The 21,331-nt window shown below is 48.6% G+C and overlaps 1 protein-coding gene across 1 annotated transcript in view; it reads right to left on the reverse strand.

Annotated features, from left to right (window-relative positions):
* LOC119963619 (methyl-CpG-binding domain protein 2-like) overlaps positions 1–21,331 on the reverse strand; it is a 168,150-nt gene that overhangs the window by 125,760 nt on the left and 21,059 nt on the right. The window contains 1 exon segment of the mRNA XM_038792950.1: positions 71–230. Within this exon segment, the coding sequence (XP_038648878.1) occupies positions 71–230 (160 nt within the window).

The raw sequence follows: 21,331 nt of genomic DNA on the forward strand, positions 1-21,331 counted from the left end.
CATAGAAATACTCAGTGTTATTAAAATTGTATATCTGAAACACACCCAGAACAGAATACGGAAATTATACCTTTGATTGATTTATTGCTTCATTCCGAAGGCGCTGTTTCGTCCTCTGTAATTTATTCGGCATCATCATCCCGGTCCGAAAATCAAAGCTATTGAGGTCGATACTGTTTCCCAGGTATCGAGCCAGCTGAGGCTTACTCCTGAACTTCTTACCACTTGGGCTGAAAGGTGGAAAAGAAAGTTAAAAAAATAGCTGGTCTAGTACCAGTTGATAAGGAAGACTTAAATGCCATTATTATGGTCTCAACAATAGACGCTGGGGCTTAAAATCAAGACAATGTACCAGAGACAACTGCCATATATACAGCATTTAGAATGTGTTTACTCGGTACAGTGGTTAGGTCATCAGTACAGGAAATCCAAAGTGAAATATGTTGCATTTTGTTTTGTTCACGAAGTGCAGTTACGTCTTTAAAAAAAACACAAATGCCATATACTGTAGTTATTTGGCATGTAAATGCCTCAAAAGTCAGTGTCCAAGAGTTTCAGATACAGCTTCATAACAACGTTGTTTGGATGGATAAAGGGATTTATGACAGCATCAGCAACTCAAATTGGTAGCATCAGCACTGGCTGCATCAGGAAGAGTGCCAGAAAAGGTGTTGAAAGCATACATCTTCTTGCAGGGGTGAACAGGCACTGATACCAGGAGATTGCAGACAAGGCCAAAATAACAATTGTACTTCCATTTCTCTCCTCCCAAGTCCAAGCAGAGAGCATAATAAATAATTTGTTTTGCATATTTGTAATGAGAGTTGTCCAAACAAATATCGTATTTTGGAATAGTTAACTTTGCAGGCAATTTATATCACTACATGCAGAAAGTTGTTACAATATTGTCTGTATTCCATTCACTCTCACTGCATTTTCTCTCTCCTTCATTTTCCTCCAAGTGAACCTTGCTGCATCAGTTTGAGAATATGCAAGTAAGGTAACATTACAGAGAGACAAATTTCATTAGGCGGAGAAATGGGTTTATGGTGTGTAGCTCCAGGTGAAGAGCTAGAACTGGCGATGGGTCAAATGTAAAAGTAAAGTCGCCATAGTCCCACATGACCGTCCCTCAAAGGAGAGAGCTGACTGGTGGTGATTTAACCCGAGGATCACCACACCTCAGGTGAGGGGCAAGGTTGTGAAGGCAGGATCTTCAAGAATAACCTCAGCCGGGACAGGAATTGAACCTGTGCCCTTGGCCTCGCTCTGCATCACAAACCAGCTGACCAGCCAACTGAGCTAAACTTGGTCAAATGGACATAATCTGTTTCTGTAAGTTCTATGACTAAGATTATCTACCATGATGGGCAAAAGATCAAAGGACCAGTCTACTGTGAGAAGCAGTAGCAGAATATGCCATAGATGTGAAAGGTACCTCCAATTAGCAAGAAACATAAGAAAAATCTGAAAGACTGGCCTTAAGTAGCTTGCAAAAGTGTCAGTTTGATGCCCATTTATAGTTTGCGTAAGGGGTGTTCAGCAAGCAAACAACATTAAACACCTTGCAGGACAAACAAAAATTGTTTATGCGTGAAAGGACATTTGTTAAATGCTTTTTAAATCTGAAGCTGGTTATTTATTGTAATTACTGCATTATAATAAGCGTGCCCAGTTGAGGTTTCAACCTTGCAAGGAACTCCTCACTCGTACCACCGTCGTACAGAAGTCCTTGAACAATTGAAACATAAATTTGCACGGACATCCGGAGGCGGCTATGAAGGAGTAGGTCGCACATTTGGTGGCTCCCGCTCGGGTCGGACCTTTTTCCCCGATTTTTTTTAAATCGGACTTGATTCGGTAAATTGATGGTGGAGTCAATTGTGGAGTGGATTCCTACATCGGTGCATGGAGAGGCGGACTAGAAGTGCTCGCAAAGGAAGAAATAGATGAACAGAGAAGGCTTGGGCTGAAGCTGCAGCGGGAGAAAGCATGGCGGATGACCGGGGTCCTGGCTTGACGACCCAGCGATCAACAGAGCAGCTGATGCAGTTTATTCAGGAGGACTTCGCCAAGCAGAGACAGGAATGCTTGGACCCGATTAAAGAATCGATTGCGCGGCTATAACTTAGACTGGATGCCCAAGATCGGGCGATCCAGAAAGTAGAGAAGGCGTTGGCTGAGCAGGAGGAGCACCAAGCTGCAGTGGAGTTGGAGGTGGGGATGCCGAGAGACCAGCAGAAAAGGTTCCTGGAGAAGGTGGAAGGCATGAGGATAGGTCCCGCCAGCAGAACTTGAGAATTGTTGGTCTCCCGGAGGTGTCTGAAGGAGCGGACGCTGGGGCATAATAGCGGGCATGTTTGAGAAGTTACTGGGGGATGGAATGTTCTCCCGACCCTTGGAGTTGGACAGGGCTCACAGAGTGCTTGCGAGGAAGCCGCGAGTGGGGGACCCGCTGAGGGCAATGGTGGTGACATTCCACAGGTACTTGGACAAGGAGCGTATTTTACAGTGGGCCAGGCAGACAGGGAGTTGTAAATGAGAGAACAGTATCCTGCGGATCTATCAGGATCGGAGTGCAGATGTAGCCGGGTGTAGATGGAGCAGGGTTCAATCAGATAAAGTCGACCCTTTTTCAGAAAAAGGTGAAGTTTGAACTGCTCTATCCAGCCCGTCTTTGGGACACGTATGAGGAGCAACATTTTATTTTGAGTCGCCCGAGGAAGCGATGGACTTCGCTAGAAGGAAAGGTCTGAGGTCTTTGAACTTTGCTGCAGCGCTCATGTTGAAAAAAGTTTGTTTTTTCGATGTTATTTGTAATGCCTTCTGTATTGATTTGGGGCCTGTTGCAGAGCTGAGTGAGTTAAAGTTTACATTTGCACTCATGGGGGATGGAGATGTGTTTGTTATTGGATCTTCCGTTTGATCTTTTGTTTATTTTTCGTGGGGTTTTTTCGGGCAATTGTTTTGGGAATGCTTTTCTTTTGAATGTGTGTAATGAGCGGGGGGGGGGGGAACAATAGGTGGGAGAATGTCTGGTGCCATGGGCGGGGATCACCAAGCTGGTTGGGCTAGCTCACAGAAGCGCAGTGGGGGGGGGTGAGCAGATTTGCTGTGGGACGAAAAGGAGGTCGGGGGCAGAGGCTGCCTGGGGGCGGGCCGGCGGATGCCTGGGGCGCGGGCTGGAGACTGGCCCAAGACAGGGCTGATCGGCGAGGGGGGGGGAACGAGTCCCCCAACTAGGCTGATCACAGGGAATGAGAGAGGGCTAAATGGGTCGGTTAAGAGGGCACACGTGTTTGCGTATTTGAGGGGACTGAAGGCGGACGTGGTAATGTTACAGGAGATGCACTTTAGAGTAACTGATCAGATTAGATTAAGGAAGGGATGGGTCGGACAGATTTTTCACTCGGGGCTGGACTCGAAGACTAGAGGGGTCGCGATCCTGATTAATAAGCAAGTGGTATTTGAGGCGGGAAGAACAGTTGCGGATGTGGGAGGCCAGTACATTATGGTCAGTGGGAAGCTGGAGGGGTTGTCGGTGGTGCTAGTGAATGCGTACGTGCCAAATTGGGATGATGTGGAGTTTATGAAGAGGATATTGGGGAAGATCCCGGACCTGGATTCGCATAAATTGGTCATGGGAGGGGACTTTAACACAGTTATCAACCCTGGGTTAGACCGGTCGAGCTCAAGGACGGGCAAGGTGCTAGCAATGGCAAAGGAGCTAAAGGGGTTCATGGAAAAAATTGGGGAGTGAGGGTGAACCCATGGAGATTGGGCCGAGAGTGAAGGTATTCTCTCTCTACTCACACGTGCATAAAGTGTACTCCTGGATTGATTTTTTTATTCTGAACAGGGCTATACTGACGGGGGTAGTGGACACGGGGTATTCGGCGATCACAATCTCAGATCATGCCCCACACTGGGTTGACCTACAGGTTAGCAAGGAGAGTAGCCAGCGCCCACTCTGGAGGCTGGACGTGGGACTTTTAGCTGATGAAGAGGCGTGTGGACGGCTGAGAAAATGTATTCAGGACCACCTGGAAGTCAATGACACAGTTGAAGTTTCGGTGGCAGTGGTCTGGGAGGCATTGAAGGCAGTGGTTAGAGGGGAACAGGTCTTGATACGGGCCCACAGGGAGAAGGTAGACAGAGCAGAGATGGACCGACTGATAAAGGAGATATTGCAGGTCGACAGGAGGTATGCGGAGACCCCAAAGGCAGGGCTTCGAAGGAAGCGACGGAGGCGGAGTTTGGCTTGTTAACTACAGGGAGGACAGTGGAGCAGCTGAGGAAGGTGAGGGGCGGCGATCGATGAACATGGGGAGAAGGCCAGCAGAATGCTTGCGCAGCATCTTAGAAAGAGGGAGGCAGCCAGGAGATAGGGAAAGTAAAGGACAGGGACAGGAACCTGGTCGGAGATTCAGCAGGGGTTAATAAGGCATTCAAGGAGTTTTACAGTAGGTTGTATGAGTCGGAACCCCCAGCTGGGCCGGAGGGGATGAGGTACTTTTTCGGGGGGCTGAATGTCCCGAAGGTGAATGGGGGGGTTGGTAGAAGGCCTGGGGGCCCCGATTGGGTTGGAGGAAATAGCAGACGGGCTGAAGGCCAACAGTCGGGCAAAGCCCTGGGGAGTTCTATAAAAAGTTCTCTGGGATATTGGAGCCGCTGTTGATGAGGGCATTTAATGAGGCACGGGAACGTGGGGTGCTTCCCCTGCCCAAGTCACAGGCCACGATCTCATTGATGCTGAAGTGGGTCAAGGACCCGGAGCTATGCGGGTCCGACAGGCTGATATCCTTCCTAAATGTGGACACAAACTGCTGGACAAAATCTTGCCCTCTAGGATTGAAGACTGTGTTCTGGACGTGATGGGGGAGGACCAGACGGGATTTGTTAAGTGTAGGCAGTTGGTGGCCAACGTAAGAAGGTTGTTAAATGTGATTATGATGCCTCCAGAAGGTAGGGATGTGGAGGTAGTGGTCGCAATGGACACAGAAAAGGCTTTTGATTGGGTGGAATGGGAATATCTGTGGAAGGTACTGGGGCGGTTTAGATTTGGGCGAGGCTTCATTGACTGGGTCAGGCTATTGTATCAGGCTCCGGTGGCGAGCGTACGGATGAATAGGTCAACATCGGACTATTTCAGGCTGCACCGGGGGACGGGACAGGGATGCCCCCTCTCCCCACTGTTCGCGTTAGCCATAGAACCGCTGGCAATTGCGCTGAGAGCCTCAAGGGGCTGGTCCGTGGGGGAGTGGGGGGGGGGGGGGGGGGGGGGGGGGGGGCGACACAGAGTCTTTCTTTACGCAGACGACCTGTTCCTGTACGTTTCGGACCCACTCGAAGGGATGGAAGGAATTATGAGGATTCTGAGGGAATTTGGCCGGTTTTCAAGGTATAAACTAAATATGGGGAAAAGTGAGATGTTTGAGGTCCAGGCAAGGGGGCAGGAGAGGCGATTGGGGAGCTGACGTTTAGGGGGAAGCTTTCGATACCTAGGCATCCAGGTGGCTATGGGAATGGAAACGGCTACACAAGTTAAATTTGGCCCGATTAGTAGACCAAATGAAGGACGATTTTCGAAGGTGGGACGCTTCCGTTGTCACTAGCTGGGAGGGTGCAGACAATGAAAATGACGGTTCTCCCGAGATTCTTGTTTGTGTTTCAGTGTCTCCCCATCTTTAATCCACAGTCCTTCTTTAAACGGGTCAATAAGGTGATCACCAGCTTTGTATGGGCGTGTAAGACCCCGCGAGTAAAAGAGGGGATACTAGAGCGGAGCTGGGGGGGGGGGGGGGGGGGGGGGGGGCTGTCGAACTTTAGTAATTATTATTGGGCAGCGAATATAGCCATGATCAGGAAGTGGGTGGTGAGGGGAGGGTCGGTATGGGAGTGTGTGGAGATGGCATCATGCAAGGGCACCAGTTTGGGGGCATTGGTAATGGTGCCTCTGCCGTTCCCGCCGGCACGGTACTCCACCAGCCCCATGGTGGTGGCGGCCCTGAGGAGGCATGTGGGAGCAGAGGGAGCTTTGGTGTGGTCTCCAATCTGTAATATTCACTGGTTTGCCCCGGGAAGGCTGGATGGAGGGTTCCGGAGATGGCAGAGAGCAGGGATTGAGAGGATGGGGATATGTTTATGGAGGGGAGGTTTTCTAGCCTGAGGGAGCTGGAGGAGAAATTTGGATTGGCGAGGGGAAATGAGTTTAGGTACCTGCAGGTGCAGGACTTCCTACACAGGCAGGTCTCAACCTTCCCGCTCCTACCACCAAGGGGGATACAGGATAGGGTAGCTTCTAGAGTGAGGGTGGGAGAAGGGAGGGTTTCTGACATTTACAAGGAACTCATGGGGTCAGAGGAGACGCAGACCGAGGAGTTGAAACGCAAGTGGGAGGACGAGTTGGGAGGAGAGATAGAGGATGGTCTCTGAGCGGACGCAATGAGTAAAGTCAATGCGTCCACAACATGTGCCAGGCTCAGCCTGTTAGGTCGTTCACCTGGCCCACATGGCAGTGGCCCAGATGAGCAGGTTCTTTGGGGTAGAAGGCGCGCGGGGGGACCAGCAAACCATGTTCATATGTTCTGGTCATGCCCGAAGCTTCGGGGATTCTGGCAAGGGTTTGCGGATGTCAGGTCCAAGGTGTTAAAACAAGGGTGGCCCCGGGTCCAGAGGTGGCGATTTTCGGGGTGTCGGAAGACCCGGGAATCCAGTAGGAGAAAGTCAGACGTTCGGGCCTTTGCTTCCCTGGTAGCCCGGAGACGGATATAATTAGCTTGGAGGGACTCAAAGCCCCTGAAGTCGGAGACCTGGAGAACTGACATGGCTAGATTTCTCTGTTTGGAGAAAATCAAGTTCGCCTTGAGAGCGTCAATGTTAGGGTTCGTCCGGAGGTGGCAGCCGTTCGTCGACTTTTTTGGGAAAGTTAACCGTCAGCAGAAGGGATGGGGGGGTAGGGGGTCAGCTTAGTTCGGAGTAGGGGGTTAGTAAAGGTGGGACCTGTAAGGGAGGAAGATGGCTTTTGCACTGACGGCTTTTGCACTATGTTTATAATTTCATGTACATTGATTATTTTGTTGCTGTAAAACCATGAATACCTCAATAAAATGTTTATAAAAACAAAACATAAATTTGTACTACCATTGGTTCTTCAGAGCAAGGGTCTTGGAAACAGGGAATGATGGAACAGAATGGCCTAGATTTTGTGGCGAGTGACAAAGAAACGGCACACCAGGGCCGGGATTCTCCCCTACCCGGCGGGGCGGGGGGTCCCGGCGCACCGGAGTGGCGCCAACCACTCCAGTGTCGGGCCTCCCCAAAGGTGCGGATTTCTCCGCACCTTTGGGGGCTAGGCCCACGACGGAGTGGTTGGCGCCACGCCGACTGGCGCCAAAACCGGCGCCAACGGTCTTTGACGCCGGCCGGCATCTGGTCTGGCCGAAAGGCCTTCGCCGGTTCGCGCATGCGCCGGTGCGTCAGCTACCGCTGATGTCACCACCGGCGCATGCGCGGTAGGGGGTCTCTTTCGCCTCCTCCATGGTGGAGGCCGTGGCGGCGGCGGAAGAAAAAGAGTGCCCCCACGGCACAGGCCTGCCCGATCGGTGGGCCCTGATCACGGGCCTGGCCACCGTGGGGGAACCCCCCGGGGTCCGATCGCCCCACGCCCCCCCCAGGACCCACTTGCGCCGCCAATCCCGCCGTCACCAGAGGTGGTTGAAACCACGGCGGCGGGATTGGCCTCAGCGTCGGAACTTCGGCCCATCGCAGGCCGGAGAATCGCCGCAGGGGGCTCGCCGATCGGCGCGGTGCAATTCCCGCCCCCGCCAATTCCCAGGTGGCGGAATTCCCAGGATGGAAACTAAACATTGGGGGCTATTCAGTTTTCAGGGAGGACAGGCAGACAGCAAAAGGTATTGGAGTTGCATTGTTGATTAAAGAAAATATTAATACAGTATTGAGGAATGGCATTGGCACAGACTATGTGGAATCTGTATAGGGTGAGTCAAGGAACACCACGGGGCCAAAAACATCCGCAGGGGTGGTATACACACAACCAAAATGCAGTGGTAATGTTGGGAATAGCATAAGACAGGAAATCAGAGATGCATGGGTCCTGAATTTCAATAAAGTGATGGCATGAGGCATGAGCTGGCTGTGACGCACTGGGAAACATTACTGAAAGGAAGGACAGTGGACAGGCAATGGCAGGCATTCAAAGAACAAATAGGTGAACGCCAAAAGTTGTTTATTCCTGTTTGGCGCAAGTGTAGGAAGGGAACTGCGCCAAACCATGGTTTACAAGGGAAATTAGAGATAGGATTAGATTCAAAGAAGAGGCATACAAATTAGCAAGAAAATGCAATAGACCAGAGGATTGGGGACAGTTTAAAATTCAGTAAAGGCAGACCAAGGGATTGATTAAGGGAAAAATACAATATGAAAGAAAACTTGTGGAGAACATAGAAACTGACTGTAAAGGTTTCTACAGGTATGTAAAGAGAAAAAGATTTATAAAAATGAATGTAGGCCCCTTATATTCAGAAATGGGGAATTCATAACGGGAACAAAGAAATGGCTAATGAGCTAAATCCGTACTTTGCTTCTGACTTCACAAAGGAAGGCATGAATAACGTTCCGGAAGTTCTGAGTAACATAAGTTTTAGTGAGGAGTTGAAGGAAATTAATGGGATTGAAGGCAGATCAATCTCCAGGACCTGATAATCGTCATCCCAGAGTACTTAAGGAAGTACTCCGAGAAATAGTAGATTCATTGGCGGTCATTTTACAAAATTCTTTAAGCTCTGGAATGGTTCCTCCAAATTCGAAGATAGCTAATAAAACCCCACTATTCAGAAAGGGAAGTAGAGAGAAAACAGGGAACAATAGACCAGTGAGCCTAATATCGGGAGGAAGGAAGTTGCTAGGGTCCATTAAGGATTTCATACCACAGCATTTGGAAAGCAGTAATGTAATCAGACAAAGTCAATATAGATTTCCAAAAGGGAATTCATGCTTGATAAATCTACTAGAATTCTTGAGTATGTAACTAGTAGAGTTGGCCAGGGAGACACGGTGGAAGTGGTTCATATCGACCAGCAGGTTTTGGACAAGATCTCAGATAGCAGATTACTATGTAAAGTTAAAGTGCATGGGATTGCAGATAGTGTCTTGAGATGGATAGAAAGCTGGTTAGCAGACAGGAAGCAAAAAATTGGAATAAATGATTGGCAGGCAATGACTAGTAGAGTACCACAGGAATCTGTGCTAGGACCCCAACTGTTCATGTACATTAATGATTTGGATGAGGGAACTAAATGGAGTTACCTCTAAATTTGCAGATGATACAAAATTAAGTGGGAAGATGAACTGTGAAGAGTTTGCAGAGATGCTTCAACGGGATTTGGACAGGCTGAGTGGGTGGGCATATGCATGGCAGATGAGGTATAATGTGAATAAATAGGAGGTTATCCACTTTGGTGGAAAAAATAAAGCTTAAGATTATTATTTGAATGGGTGTAAATGGAGAGGTGGATACGGAGTGAGACCTTGGTGCCCTTGTGCATCAGTCGCTGAAAGTCAGCGCGCAGGTACGCAGGCAGTAAAGAAGGCAAATGGAATGTTGGCCTTCATAGAGAGAGGATTTGAGTATAGGAATAGGGATGTTTTACAGCAATTGTATCGGGCATTGGTGTGGCCACATCTGGAGTATTGTGTGCAGTTTTGGTGTCTGTATCTGAGGAAGGATGTTTTTTGCTAAGGAGGGAGTGCAGCAAAGTTTTACCAGGCTGATTCCTTGGATGGTTTAATTGTCATATGAGGAGAGACTAAGTCGGTTAGGATTATATTCATTGGAGTTAAGAGTGAGGGGGACCTCAGAAATTTATAGAATTCTAACAGGATTAGACAGGGTAGAAAGAATGTTCCCGATGGTGGGAGAGTCTAAAACTAGAAGTAGTAGTTTGAGAATAAGAGGTAAACCTTTTAGGACTGAGGTGATGAGAAATTTCTTCACCCAGAGAGTGGTGAATCTGTGGAATTCACTACCACAAAAAGTAGCTGAGGCTAAAATATTGTGTAATTTCAAGAAGGAATTAGATATAGCTTGATTTGATTTATTATTGTCACATGTATTAGTATACAGTGAAAAGTATTGTTTCTTGCATGCTACACAGACAATGCACACCGTACATAGGGAAGGAAGGAGAGACTACAGAACGTAATGTTACAGTCATAACTAGCACGTAGAGAAAAGATAAACTTAATACAAGGTAGGTCCATTCAAATGTATGACGACAGCAGGGAAGAAGCTGTTCTTGAGTTAGTTGATAGGTGATCTCAAACTTTTGTATCTCTTTCCTGGCGGAAGAAGGTGGAAGACAATATGTCCGGGGTGCGTGGGGTCCTTAATTATGCTGGTTGCCTTTCCGAGGCAGCGGGAATTATAGACAGAGTCAATGGATGGGAGGCTGGTTTGCGTGATGAACTGGGCTACATTCACAAACTTTTGTAGTTTCCTATGGTCTTGGGCAGAGCAGGAACCATACCAAGCTGTGATACAACAAGAAAGAATGCTTTCAATGGTGCCTCTTTAAAAGTTGATGAGAGTCGTAGCAGACATGCTAAATTTCCTTAGTCTTCTGAGAAAGTAGATTTGTTGGTGGGCTTGTGGGGCTTAAGGGATCAAGGGGTATGAGGGGAGGGGCTGGGGGGGGGGGGGGGGGGGAGAGAGATCAGGGTATTGAACTTCAACAACCATGATCAAAATGAATGGTTGAGCAAGTTTAAAGGACCAAATAGCCTCTTTCAGCTTCCATTGTATAAGCATCTATGTATGTTTACATTAATTCTGACCCATGCATTTTCTCTCCAAACATCCCATTAGAATTCGGGGCCAGGAGGTTATGGCGTTCAGGTATATGATGGCAGGGGTTCCCTGACAGTGACACTGTATCTGCTGCCTAGCCGTCCATGCTGACATTTTACCAGCGGCTTGGGAGGAGTTGGCTTTCAGAGGCAAGATTTTGTGCCCTGTGGAAATCCCTCCACAAGCCAATTGACAGCGGTTAAAGAACCACACAATAAAGGAGGGGGCAAGAGGTACCCTTGATGTTTCGGCCTGGAGGGGAAATCTTGCCCCCACTGCAAACTCCAGCTCCTGGAGTCAAGGAATTGTGACCTAATTTATAATAGTCATAAATAGGAACCATATTTTAATATGGATTCATCTGCTTGATATTATTTAAAATTTTAAAGTTGAGGTTGAGGCAATGCTTTAAACAGGTTCAATGCAACTTATTTATTTTTGGGCTCCATGCCCCTATGGATAAAGCTCAAGGTGTTGTATATTTTATTAACCACACTCTCAACCTGTCCTACCAACTTTACTGATTTATGCACATATACCCCCAGGTATATGTGCTCCTGCTAGCCCTTAAAATGGTACCCTCCATTTTATATTGTCTCTCTACATTCTTTCTACGAAAATGAATCACTCCGCACTTCTCTGCATTAAGTTTCACTTGCCACTTGTTCACCCATTCCATCAACGGGTGTATATCCTCTTCATTGTTCACAATACTTCCAAACTTTGTATCATCCACACACTTTGACTGTGTGTCCTGAACACCAAGGTCTTGGTCATTAACATAAAAGAGGAAGAGCGGGGTTCATAACACTGGCCCCTGGGGAACTCTACTATAAACCTTCTTCCAGTCCAAAAATAAATAAATATAATAACTACTGGGTCTCCACTTTCTGTTACGCAGGCTATTTCATATCCATGTTTCTGCTGTTCTTTCTATTCCATGGAATCTAACTTTGGTCACTGTCTGCCATGCGGCACTTCCATCACAGGCCCTCTCTACATCGCGGCAATAAATAGCTTTACCCTTATCAACCCTCTCTGTGACCCCATGAAAAACTCAAGTTAGTTAATCACGAAACAAAAACAGAAAGTGCTGCATGGGGCAAGGAGGAAAAGGAAGGTTTGTGTTCGGGTGGAAGACAGGAAAGATAGAATGACTTGAGAAAGAAAATAATTTCAGATTGTAAACTCTGCCTCCATTTTGTTTCCTTTTCTTTGCTCATTTCAGTTTTCTTTCTTCAGCCAGCAGCATACCTCCTCTACGCAAAGCTTTTACTTATTTGCTTCTTTCCCTGCCACATCTCCATTCGCTGGCCCTTGGAGAATTACATTTGCTGTAATTCAATCTCTCAAACAAAACTTTTATTTTGAACCTTTATTTAGCCAGGTAAGTCAATGGAGAACAAATTCTCTTTGCAATAATGACCTGACCAAGAGGCCAATGCCGCAGAAATTAAACAATACAATTTAAAACACTTAAAACAATAAACTATACACTAGCAATAAAAGAGAATTGATAGGTTAGCAAGTACAAGTATCGATCAAAATTAAAAGTGGGTATATGGCACTTGAAGGATGGTTACTTGGCAGACTTCAGCCTGAAGTCAGTGGTTCTGCTGCATTTAATATCAAGACAGCTTAAAAGGGGCAGATGGATGATTTATCTGTTCTTATGGAGACAGTAATGCTGGTTTATTTTTTTAAATCTCTATCTGTGGCATCTGGTTAGTCAAACTCTTCGGTGAAAGACATGCACAGTAATTCAATTAGTTAGCTTCAGCTTTAGTTGTACCTTGTCCCTTCATTTCATCCCTGCTCCACCCGCAATGGGAAGCAGTAATGTGGTGGTAACGCCACTGGACTAGTAATCCAGAGACCCTGGGGACCCGGGTATGAATCTCACCACGGCAGGTTGACATTTGAATTTGATAAAGCCTGGAGGCCCAAGGTGAATGAACCCCTGCGTGCGGTGCTGGTGAGGTTCCACCGGTTCAGCGATTGGGAGAGTGTGCTGCGCTGGGCCAAGAGGGTAAAGAGCAGCAATTGGGAGAATGCGGTAGTACGGATCTACCAGGATTGTAGTGCGGAGGTGGCTAAGCGGCGGTCCGGGTTTAATCGGACGAAGGAGGTGCTCCATAAGAAGAAAATAAAATTCGGAATGTTGCAGCCTGCGCGCTTGTGGGTAACTTATTTGGAGCGGCATTACTATTTTGATTCCCCGGAGGAGGCGTGGGCCTTTGTGCAAACGGAGAAGCTGGACTCGAACTAGGGGTTGGGGGTTGCGGGGTCGGTTGTAATGTTTTATTGCTGGTTTCTGCTGTTGCTGTGTTTTTTCTGTACTTTTGTAATTTTGATATGGTTATTTATTTGGGTTTTGTTCTGTTTTCTGTTGGGGGGCATGGTTTGAGTTTTGTATTTTGCGGGGGGGGGGGGGGGTATGTTGGGTGCTGGAAAAGATCCTGGCCACCAGGATAGAGGACTGTGTGCCAGGGGTTGTACACGAGGACCAGACAGGTTTTGTTGAGGGAAGGCAGCTGAACACGAATGTGCGGAGGTTGTTGAATGTCATCATGATGCCGGCGATTGAGGGGGAGGCTGAGATAGTGGTGGCGCTGGATGCGGAGAAGGCCTTCGATAGAGTGGAGTGGGGGTACTTATGGGAGGTGTTGGGGAGGTTTGGATTTGGTGAAGGGTTTATTAGATGGGTGAGGCTACTGTATGAGGCCCCGATGGCGTGTGTGACCACGAATGGGAGGAGGTCGGAGTACTTCCGGCTTTACCGAGGGACCAGGCAGGGTTGCCCCCTGTCCCCTTTGTTGTTTGCATTGGCAATCGAACCGTTGACGATGGCGTTGAGGGATTCCGGAAGGTGGAGGGGTTTGGTGCAGGGTGGGGAGGAACATAGGCTGTCATTGTATGCCGATGACCTGCTACTGTATGTGGCGGACCCAGTGGGAGGGATGCCGGGGGTGATGGAGCTGCTAGTTGAGTTTGGGACCTTTTCAGGCTATAAACTAAATCTAGGCAAGAGTGAGGTGTTTGTGGTGCACCCTGGGGACCAGGAGGAGGGAATTGGTAGGCTCCCGCTTAAGAGGGCAGGGGAGAGTTTTAGGTACCTGGGGGTGCAGGTGGCCAGGGACTGGGGGACTCTTCACAAGCGTAATTTCACCAGACTTGTAGGTCAGATGGAGGAGGAGTTCAAAAGGTGGGACATGTTGCCATTGTCGTTGGCGGGAAGGGCGCAGTCCGTCAAAATGACGGTGCTGCCGAGGTTCTTGTTCCTCTTTCAGTGCCTGCCCATCTTCGTCCCCAGGGTCTTCTTTAGGAGGGTGACTAGCAGTATTTTGAGCTTTGTGTGGGCGCATGGGACTCCGAGAGTGAAGAGGGTTTTCCTGGAGCGAGGGAGGGATAGAGGCGGGCTGGCGCTGCCCAACCTTTTGAGGTACTATTGGGCAGCCAATGTGTCAATGGTGCGTAAATGGGTGATGGGGGCGGGGGGCGTGGAAAAGAATGGAGATGGCATCTTGTAGAGGTACGAGCCTGGGTGCCTTGGTAACGGCGCCATTGCCACTCTCTCCTAAGAGGTATACCACGAGCCCAGTGGTGGCGGCGACCCTAAGAATCTGGGGACAGTGGAGACGGCATAGGGGGGAAAACGGGGGGCTCAATGGAGGCTCCATTAGGTGGAAATCATCGGTTCATCCCGGAGAACACTGATGGGGGATTTAGGGGGTGGTATAGGGTGGGCATCAGTAAATTGAGGGACCTGTTTATGGGTGGGAGGTTTGCGGGCCTGGGGGAATTGGAAGATAAATTTGGGCTCCCCCAAGGGAACATGTTCAGATACTTGCAGGTAAAGGCGTTTGCTAGGCGACAGGTGGAGGAATTTCCTTTGCTGCCCTCGCGGGGGCGATGAACAGAGTGCTTTTGGGGGTGTGGGTCGGAGAGGGGAAGGTGTCTGACATTTATAAGGTAATGCAGGAGGTGGAGGAGTCGTCAGTGGAGGAGCTGAAGGCTAAATGGGAGGGGGAACTAGGGGAGCAGATAGATGGGACTTGGGGGATGCCTTGGAGAGGGTTAACTCCTCCTCTTCATGTGCGAGGCTTAGTCTCATCCAATTTAAGGTGCTGCACCGGGCCCATATGTCTGTAACTCGAATGAGTAGGTTCTTTGGGGGTGAGGACAGGTGCACCAGGTGTTCGGGGAGTCCAGCGAATCATGCCCATATGTTCTGGGCATGCCCGGCACTGAAAGAATTTTGGAACGGGGTGGCGAGGACGGTGTCGAGGGTGGTTGGATCCAGGGTCAAACCAGGTTGGGGACTCGCGAATTTTGGAGTTGCGGTAGAGCCGGGAGTTCAGGAGGCGAAAGAGGCCGGTGTTTTGGCCTTTGCGTCCCTAGTAGCCCGGCGGAGGATTTTGCTGCAGTGGAAGGATGCGAGGCCCCCAAGTGTGGAGACCTGGATCAGTGACATGGCGGGATTTATAAAATTGGAGAGGGTCAAATTTGCCCTGAGAGGATCAGTACAAGGGTTCTATAAACGATGGCAGCCTTTTCTGGACTTTCTGACTCAAAGATAGGTATCTTGGTCAATAACAGCAGCAACCCGGGGGAGGGGGGGGGGGGGGGTGTTCTTTATTTTCTCTATTTTTTCTATGGTTATTTAACTTAATATTGTGTTAATTTAATTTGTTGTTAATATGTTTTGTTGTTCATTGAGGTTGGGCGAATATTTATGACTGTTATTGTTATTGTTGGTATTTTATTGCTGTTCGTTGTTGTTATATAAATACAAAATTTTTCAATAAAAAATTTTTTTTTTTTTTAAAAGATAAAGCCTGGGATTAAAAGTCTAATGATAACCATTAAACCATCGTTGTCATAAAAACCCATCTGGTTCACAAATGTCTTTTAAGGAAGGAAATCTGCTGTCCTTACCTGGTCTGGCCTACATGTGACTCCAACCACAGCAATGTGGTTGATTGAATCTTAACAGCCCTCTGAAATGGTTAGCAAAGCACTCAGTTCAAGGGCAATTAGGGGTGGGAAATAAATGTTGACCCAGCCAATGACACCCACAGCCCATGAATGAATAAAAAACGTTTCCCAGTTCTGATGGAAGATCACAGACCTGAAATGTTAACTCTGTTTCTCTCAGTATACTGACGTTGTCTCCTGAGTGTTCCATCCAGCATTTTCTGCTTTTACTTTAGTTAAACACGATCAGATCCACATTGGTTTTCTTTAATTACCCAAAATTTGATCAAGTGACTATGTCCACTGAACATTTATGATAGATACAATGATCAATGTCTCCTAAATGTACCCCTCTGACACTTCATCCATTTGATTCATATAATTCCCAATGCCTCCTTTCTCACTGCACTGTATACATACTGCTGTAGAAAATTCTCATGTAGGAACTCGTGCCTGTCTCTGCCTTTTACAGTACTACTAACCCAGGCTATAATCAGACAAGTCCTCCATTATAACTATTCTCTAATTCTTGTACGTCTCCTTGCAAATTTGTTCCTCTGCATCCTTCCCATTAGTTAGTGGTCTATGTATTATACCAATCAATGTAATTGCACCTCGTTGTAGACAAATGCCCGCCCCCCCCCCCCCCCCCCCCCCCCCCCCCGCCCCTCTCTCTTCATCTGACTCCAACAGGTTTTGGTGTAAAGGGGTATACTTGTCAATTCCATGAATGTTTAACTGTTTATGTGCTGTGATCACAAAAGACAGTCAGATAAGTTTTCTTGAACTTAAAAAAAGGATAGTTTTATTGTACTTAATCCTGCATAAACATTTTTTTAAGCACTCTTAATTTCACATGTTCACGCACACTAAATTCACATAATCACAAATCCATTAAAATTAAAAGTGGGTATATGGCACTTGAAGGATGGTTACTTGGCAGATTTCAGCCTGAAGTCAGTGGTTCTGCTGCATTTAGTATCAAGACAGCTTAAAAGGGGCAGATGGATGATTTATCTGTTCTTCTGGAGATAGTAGTGCTGGTTTAAGTTATTTTTTTAAATCTCTATCTGTGGCATCTGGATAGTCAAACTCCTGAAGACAGTGTTCAAAACTGGCAAACTGGGTGGAGAGAAACTTTGGGTTTTGTTCCTTCAGCTTCGTTGGTTCTGGAAAGAAAGCTGGTGCTTAAACACACAGAGGACTGGTTTTACATGACCTTCTCCCCAACTACCCAGTGAACCAAATATGGTCGTGGCTTGTGTACTCCAGTTATCTTGATTAGAGCCATCTGGGATTACCTCTGTCAGCCAGGGTTCCATTGCTCACATGATGGTGCAATGGCTGGTCGAGATTTGCGAATAGGATTGGAGATAACCCCCACAAATCCTCTTTCAAAGCCATTGTTCCCAGTATGGCTTTGCAGGCAGATTGTCTCCATTTCAAAAGTTTTGGAATGAAAAAAGAACCATGGTTGAAATGCAAAGCTATCTTTCTAAGTCACTGAAAAGTGATACTAGTTTTTTAAAAAAAAATAATAAATTAGGGGTTCCAGCTAGCAAATTCAAAAACGTGGGCTTCACAACAACCTTTGTTTGTTCCTGAGCTCTAGCCAAATAGATATGCCCTTTATCCTTCTGCCACATCCTCTCTCTCCAATGTTCTCCTTAATCAATTGCGCCTACTTTCCTAAACACCTTGCATCCAAGAATATTTAATACCCAGTCCTGCCATTCTTTCAGCCAGGTCTCCGTTATCACCACATCATTTTTCACATAGTTATCCGATGTCTGAAACTCATTAATCGTATTCACCACGCTCTGCATTCACATACATGCACTGTAATTCAAATATAGACTTTATTACTTTCCCACGGATGTTGAACCCACCTGCTACTTTACTATTTCCTACTCACGTACTGTTTTTCCCAATATTCTTTGTACTCGTCGTCATAGAGTTTTACACCACGGAAAGAGGCCCTTCAGCTCATTGTGTACGTGCCGAACATCAAGCACCTAACTCTCATTTTCAAGAACTTGGCCCATAGCCTTGTATGCTCTGGCATTTCAAGTGCTCATCTAAATACTTCTTAATGTTGTGAGGGTTCCTGCCTCTATCACCCTTTCAGCCAGTTGAGTACCAGAGTCCAACCACCCTCTGAGTGAAACTTTTTCCTCACATTTCCTCTAAATCAATCATCTTAATTCTATGCCCTCTGGTTATTGACCCCCCCACTAAGAGGAAATGTATCTTCCTTTCCACCCTATCTATGTCCCTGATACTTTTATGCACTCGCAATCTCTGGTATTATCTTGTTTTCTAGTATTACCTTCTGACTAGGTTAGATTAACAACACCAGCAAATCACAGGAAAATTAGTCTCAGCTGTGTTTAGGTACACCCACTTAGCCTGGAAAGCTCCCATCTTCACCAGAACTGATCCCAATGTCCCAAGAATCCATAGCTGCCTCTCGCAACCTCACTTTCATCTGTTCAATGCTATTTCTATACTTGCATGCTTTGGTACCGGGAGTAATCCAGAGACGAGCGAATTTTAAAATAGTTATTTCCTACCTAAGCGCACCCTCCCCCACCCCACCTCCATAAACATGCTATCCATAAATCTCAACCTCATGGATGTAACGCAATGACGTCAGTTGTTGCTCAAATGCCAAAATTGGGAGCCTGAGCTGCTGCATTGGATGAAACTTCCTGCACATATGGTTACCCAGGATACAGGAATGCCCTGGAGTTCCCACATGAAATGGGATATGCACTCCAGGGAGCCGTCCTGCTACTCCTCTAATGAAACTTATTACTTTAAAAAGCTCATGGCTGACTTCTGGTGGCGGCGATGTACGAGTGAGCCGCACATTCGGTGGGCTCTCACTCCGGCGGGGCTGAACAGCTGATTCCCCGCGATAGCGGGACCACGGGGGCGGCAAAAAGGCTACCGGAAAAGAAGAGGAGAGCGGGCTGCAGCAGATGGAAGTGTGGGAGGCCAGCAGGTGAGGAAGAAAGCGAGAGAGAGAGAGAGAGACGGAGGAAAGGAGGAAGCTGACCTGAAGGGTAAGATGGCGGACCCACGGACCTTCCTTCCTCCAGGACAAAGGGAAAAAAGTTTGGAGTTGCTGAGGAGGGACAGCTTGGACCCACTTCAGATGCCCAGGAGGTAAGATTTAAGGAGCTGGGTGAAGGAAAGCGGCAGCGAAGGCGCTGAGGAGCAGGCTGCGGCACATGGAACAGCAGGATTCCAGAAGGCAGAAGAAGAGGGAGAAAAAGGGACAGAGACAAGGACCTGAAGAAATTACCTGGGACATAAGATGGCGGACACACGGACCTCGGACTCAGCAATCCAGCTGGCGCTGGATAACATGCTCCAGGTAATGAAGTCCAGTTTTGAAGCGCTGAAGCGGGACAGCTTGGACCCAATCCAGAAAGCAGTGGATCAGCTGAACCAGAGGCTGGACGCCCAGGATGTTAAAGTTAAGGAGCTGGGAGAGACGGTGGAGGAGCAGGCGGATGCGCAAACGGTTGCAGCGCTAGAAGTGGACGGCCTGAAAGAGCGGCAGAGAAGACTGCTGGACAGAGTGGAGGAGCTGGAGAATAGAGTCCGCAGGAACAATCTGAGGATGGTCGGCCTCCCGGAGGGGGCGGAGGGAGCTGATGCTGCAGCGTTTGTAGCAGACCTGCTGAAGCAGCTGATGGGGGCCAAAGCCTTTCCGCGACCGCTGGAGCTGGAGGGGGCACACAGAGTGCAGGCAAGGCAGGGGCGGCCGGGCGGACCCCCCCCCCCGCCCGATGGTGATTAGGTTCCACAGGTTCGTGGACAAGGAGCGGGTGCTGCAGTGGGCAAAGAGCGCCAGGAGCAGCACGTGGAACAACAGTGTTCTCCGCATTTATCAGGACCTAAGCCAGGAGGTGGCTCGGCGGTGAGCAGCCTTTAAGAATGTCAAGGAGGTGCTGTTCAAGAAGCACGTGAAGTTTGGTCTGCTGTTCCCAGCTCGGCTATGGGTCACGCACCAGGGTCAACACCACTACTTCTCCGAACCCGAAGAAGCGATGGATTTTGTGAGGGACCTGGGGCTGGTCCCGAAAGGAGGCCCCAAGGACGCGAGTTAGGGCCCGAGGATTTCTGTGGGAAGGAACGCCGAATGTGCCTGGACTGCTGCTCAACGGTTTGCTCGGCCAAGGGGGCCAAGCGGAACATTTGAGACTCTTTCCTTTGTTCATGGACATTTATGTGCTTTTTCTCTTTTTGCTGTGGTTTTTTCTTTTTTTTCCTGTTTGGGCTGGTTTGTGCTTTTTGTGCAGCTCGCGGAAGACACTGGAGCCGGCTTGCCCCAGTGGGTGGGGAGGAGGATGGGGAAACAAGGGGAATGGGACAGGAAGGCGCCGGAGTGTTGAGTCACCGGGCTAGCAGATTGGCTAGTCAAGGAAGTCAGATGGGGGGGGGGGGGGGGGGGGGGGGGAAGTTACAGCCAGTAGATGGCAGGGGTGGGGGTATCGGGGGATGGAGTTAGGGGAGGGGGGGGGTTGTTCTGCTGACGGGAGAGGGACTTGAAATAGGCACTGAAAAGGAGGTCGAGGGTGGAGGCAGCCAAAGGGCGGGCCAGGAATGGCGCGACGCACGGGTCAGGGGCCGGCCCGAGAAAGGCTATGGCTGACCGGCGGGGTGGGGGGGTGGGATGTGCCCCCCGACCAGGCTGATCACCTGGAACGTCAAGGGACTGAATGGGCCGGTTAAGAGGGCGCGGGTGTTCGCGCACTTGCGGGCCCTGAGGGCGGACGTAATTATGTTGCAGGAGACACATCTGAAAGTGTCAGACCAGACCAGGCTAAGGAAGGGCTGGATTAGCCAGGTCTTCCACTCGGACTTGGACTCGAAGTCCAGAGGGGTGGCAATCATGATCAACAAGCGCGTGCAATTTGAGGCAGAGGGCATATCCGCAGACAGGGGGGGCAGATACCTGATGGTACGGGGCAGACTGGAGGGGGGAAGAGTGGTGCTGGTGAATATATATGCCCCGAACTGGGATGACGTGGACTTCATTAAAAGAGTGCTGGGGAAGATCCCGGACTTGGATTCTCGCAGGCTAATAATGGGAGGGGACTTTAACATGGTCCTTGGCCCGACTTTGGATCGGTCGTGTCCCAGAACGGGTAGACTCTCAGCAATGGCAAGGGAACTGAAAGGGTTTATGGAGCAAATAGGGGCAGTGGACCCCTGGAGAGAGGGACAGCCAACAGGAAGGGGCTACTCGTTTTACTCGCACGTCCATAAAGTATATTCCAGGATAGATTTCTTTGTACTAAGCAGGGACTGTATGGGAGAGGTAAAGAACACGGAATACTCAGCAATTACCATTTCAGACCATGCCCCGCATTGGGTGGACCTGCAGTTCGGGGGAGCGAGCTATCAACGCCCGCAATGGAGGCTCGATGTGGGACTGCTGTCGGAGGAGGGGATCTGCAAGAGGCTTCGGAA

The sequence above is a fragment of the Scyliorhinus canicula genome, chromosome 3 (assembly GCF_902713615.1).
Source record: "Scyliorhinus canicula chromosome 3, sScyCan1.1, whole genome shotgun sequence".
NCBI lineage: Eukaryota > Metazoa > Chordata > Chondrichthyes > Carcharhiniformes > Scyliorhinidae > Scyliorhinus > Scyliorhinus canicula.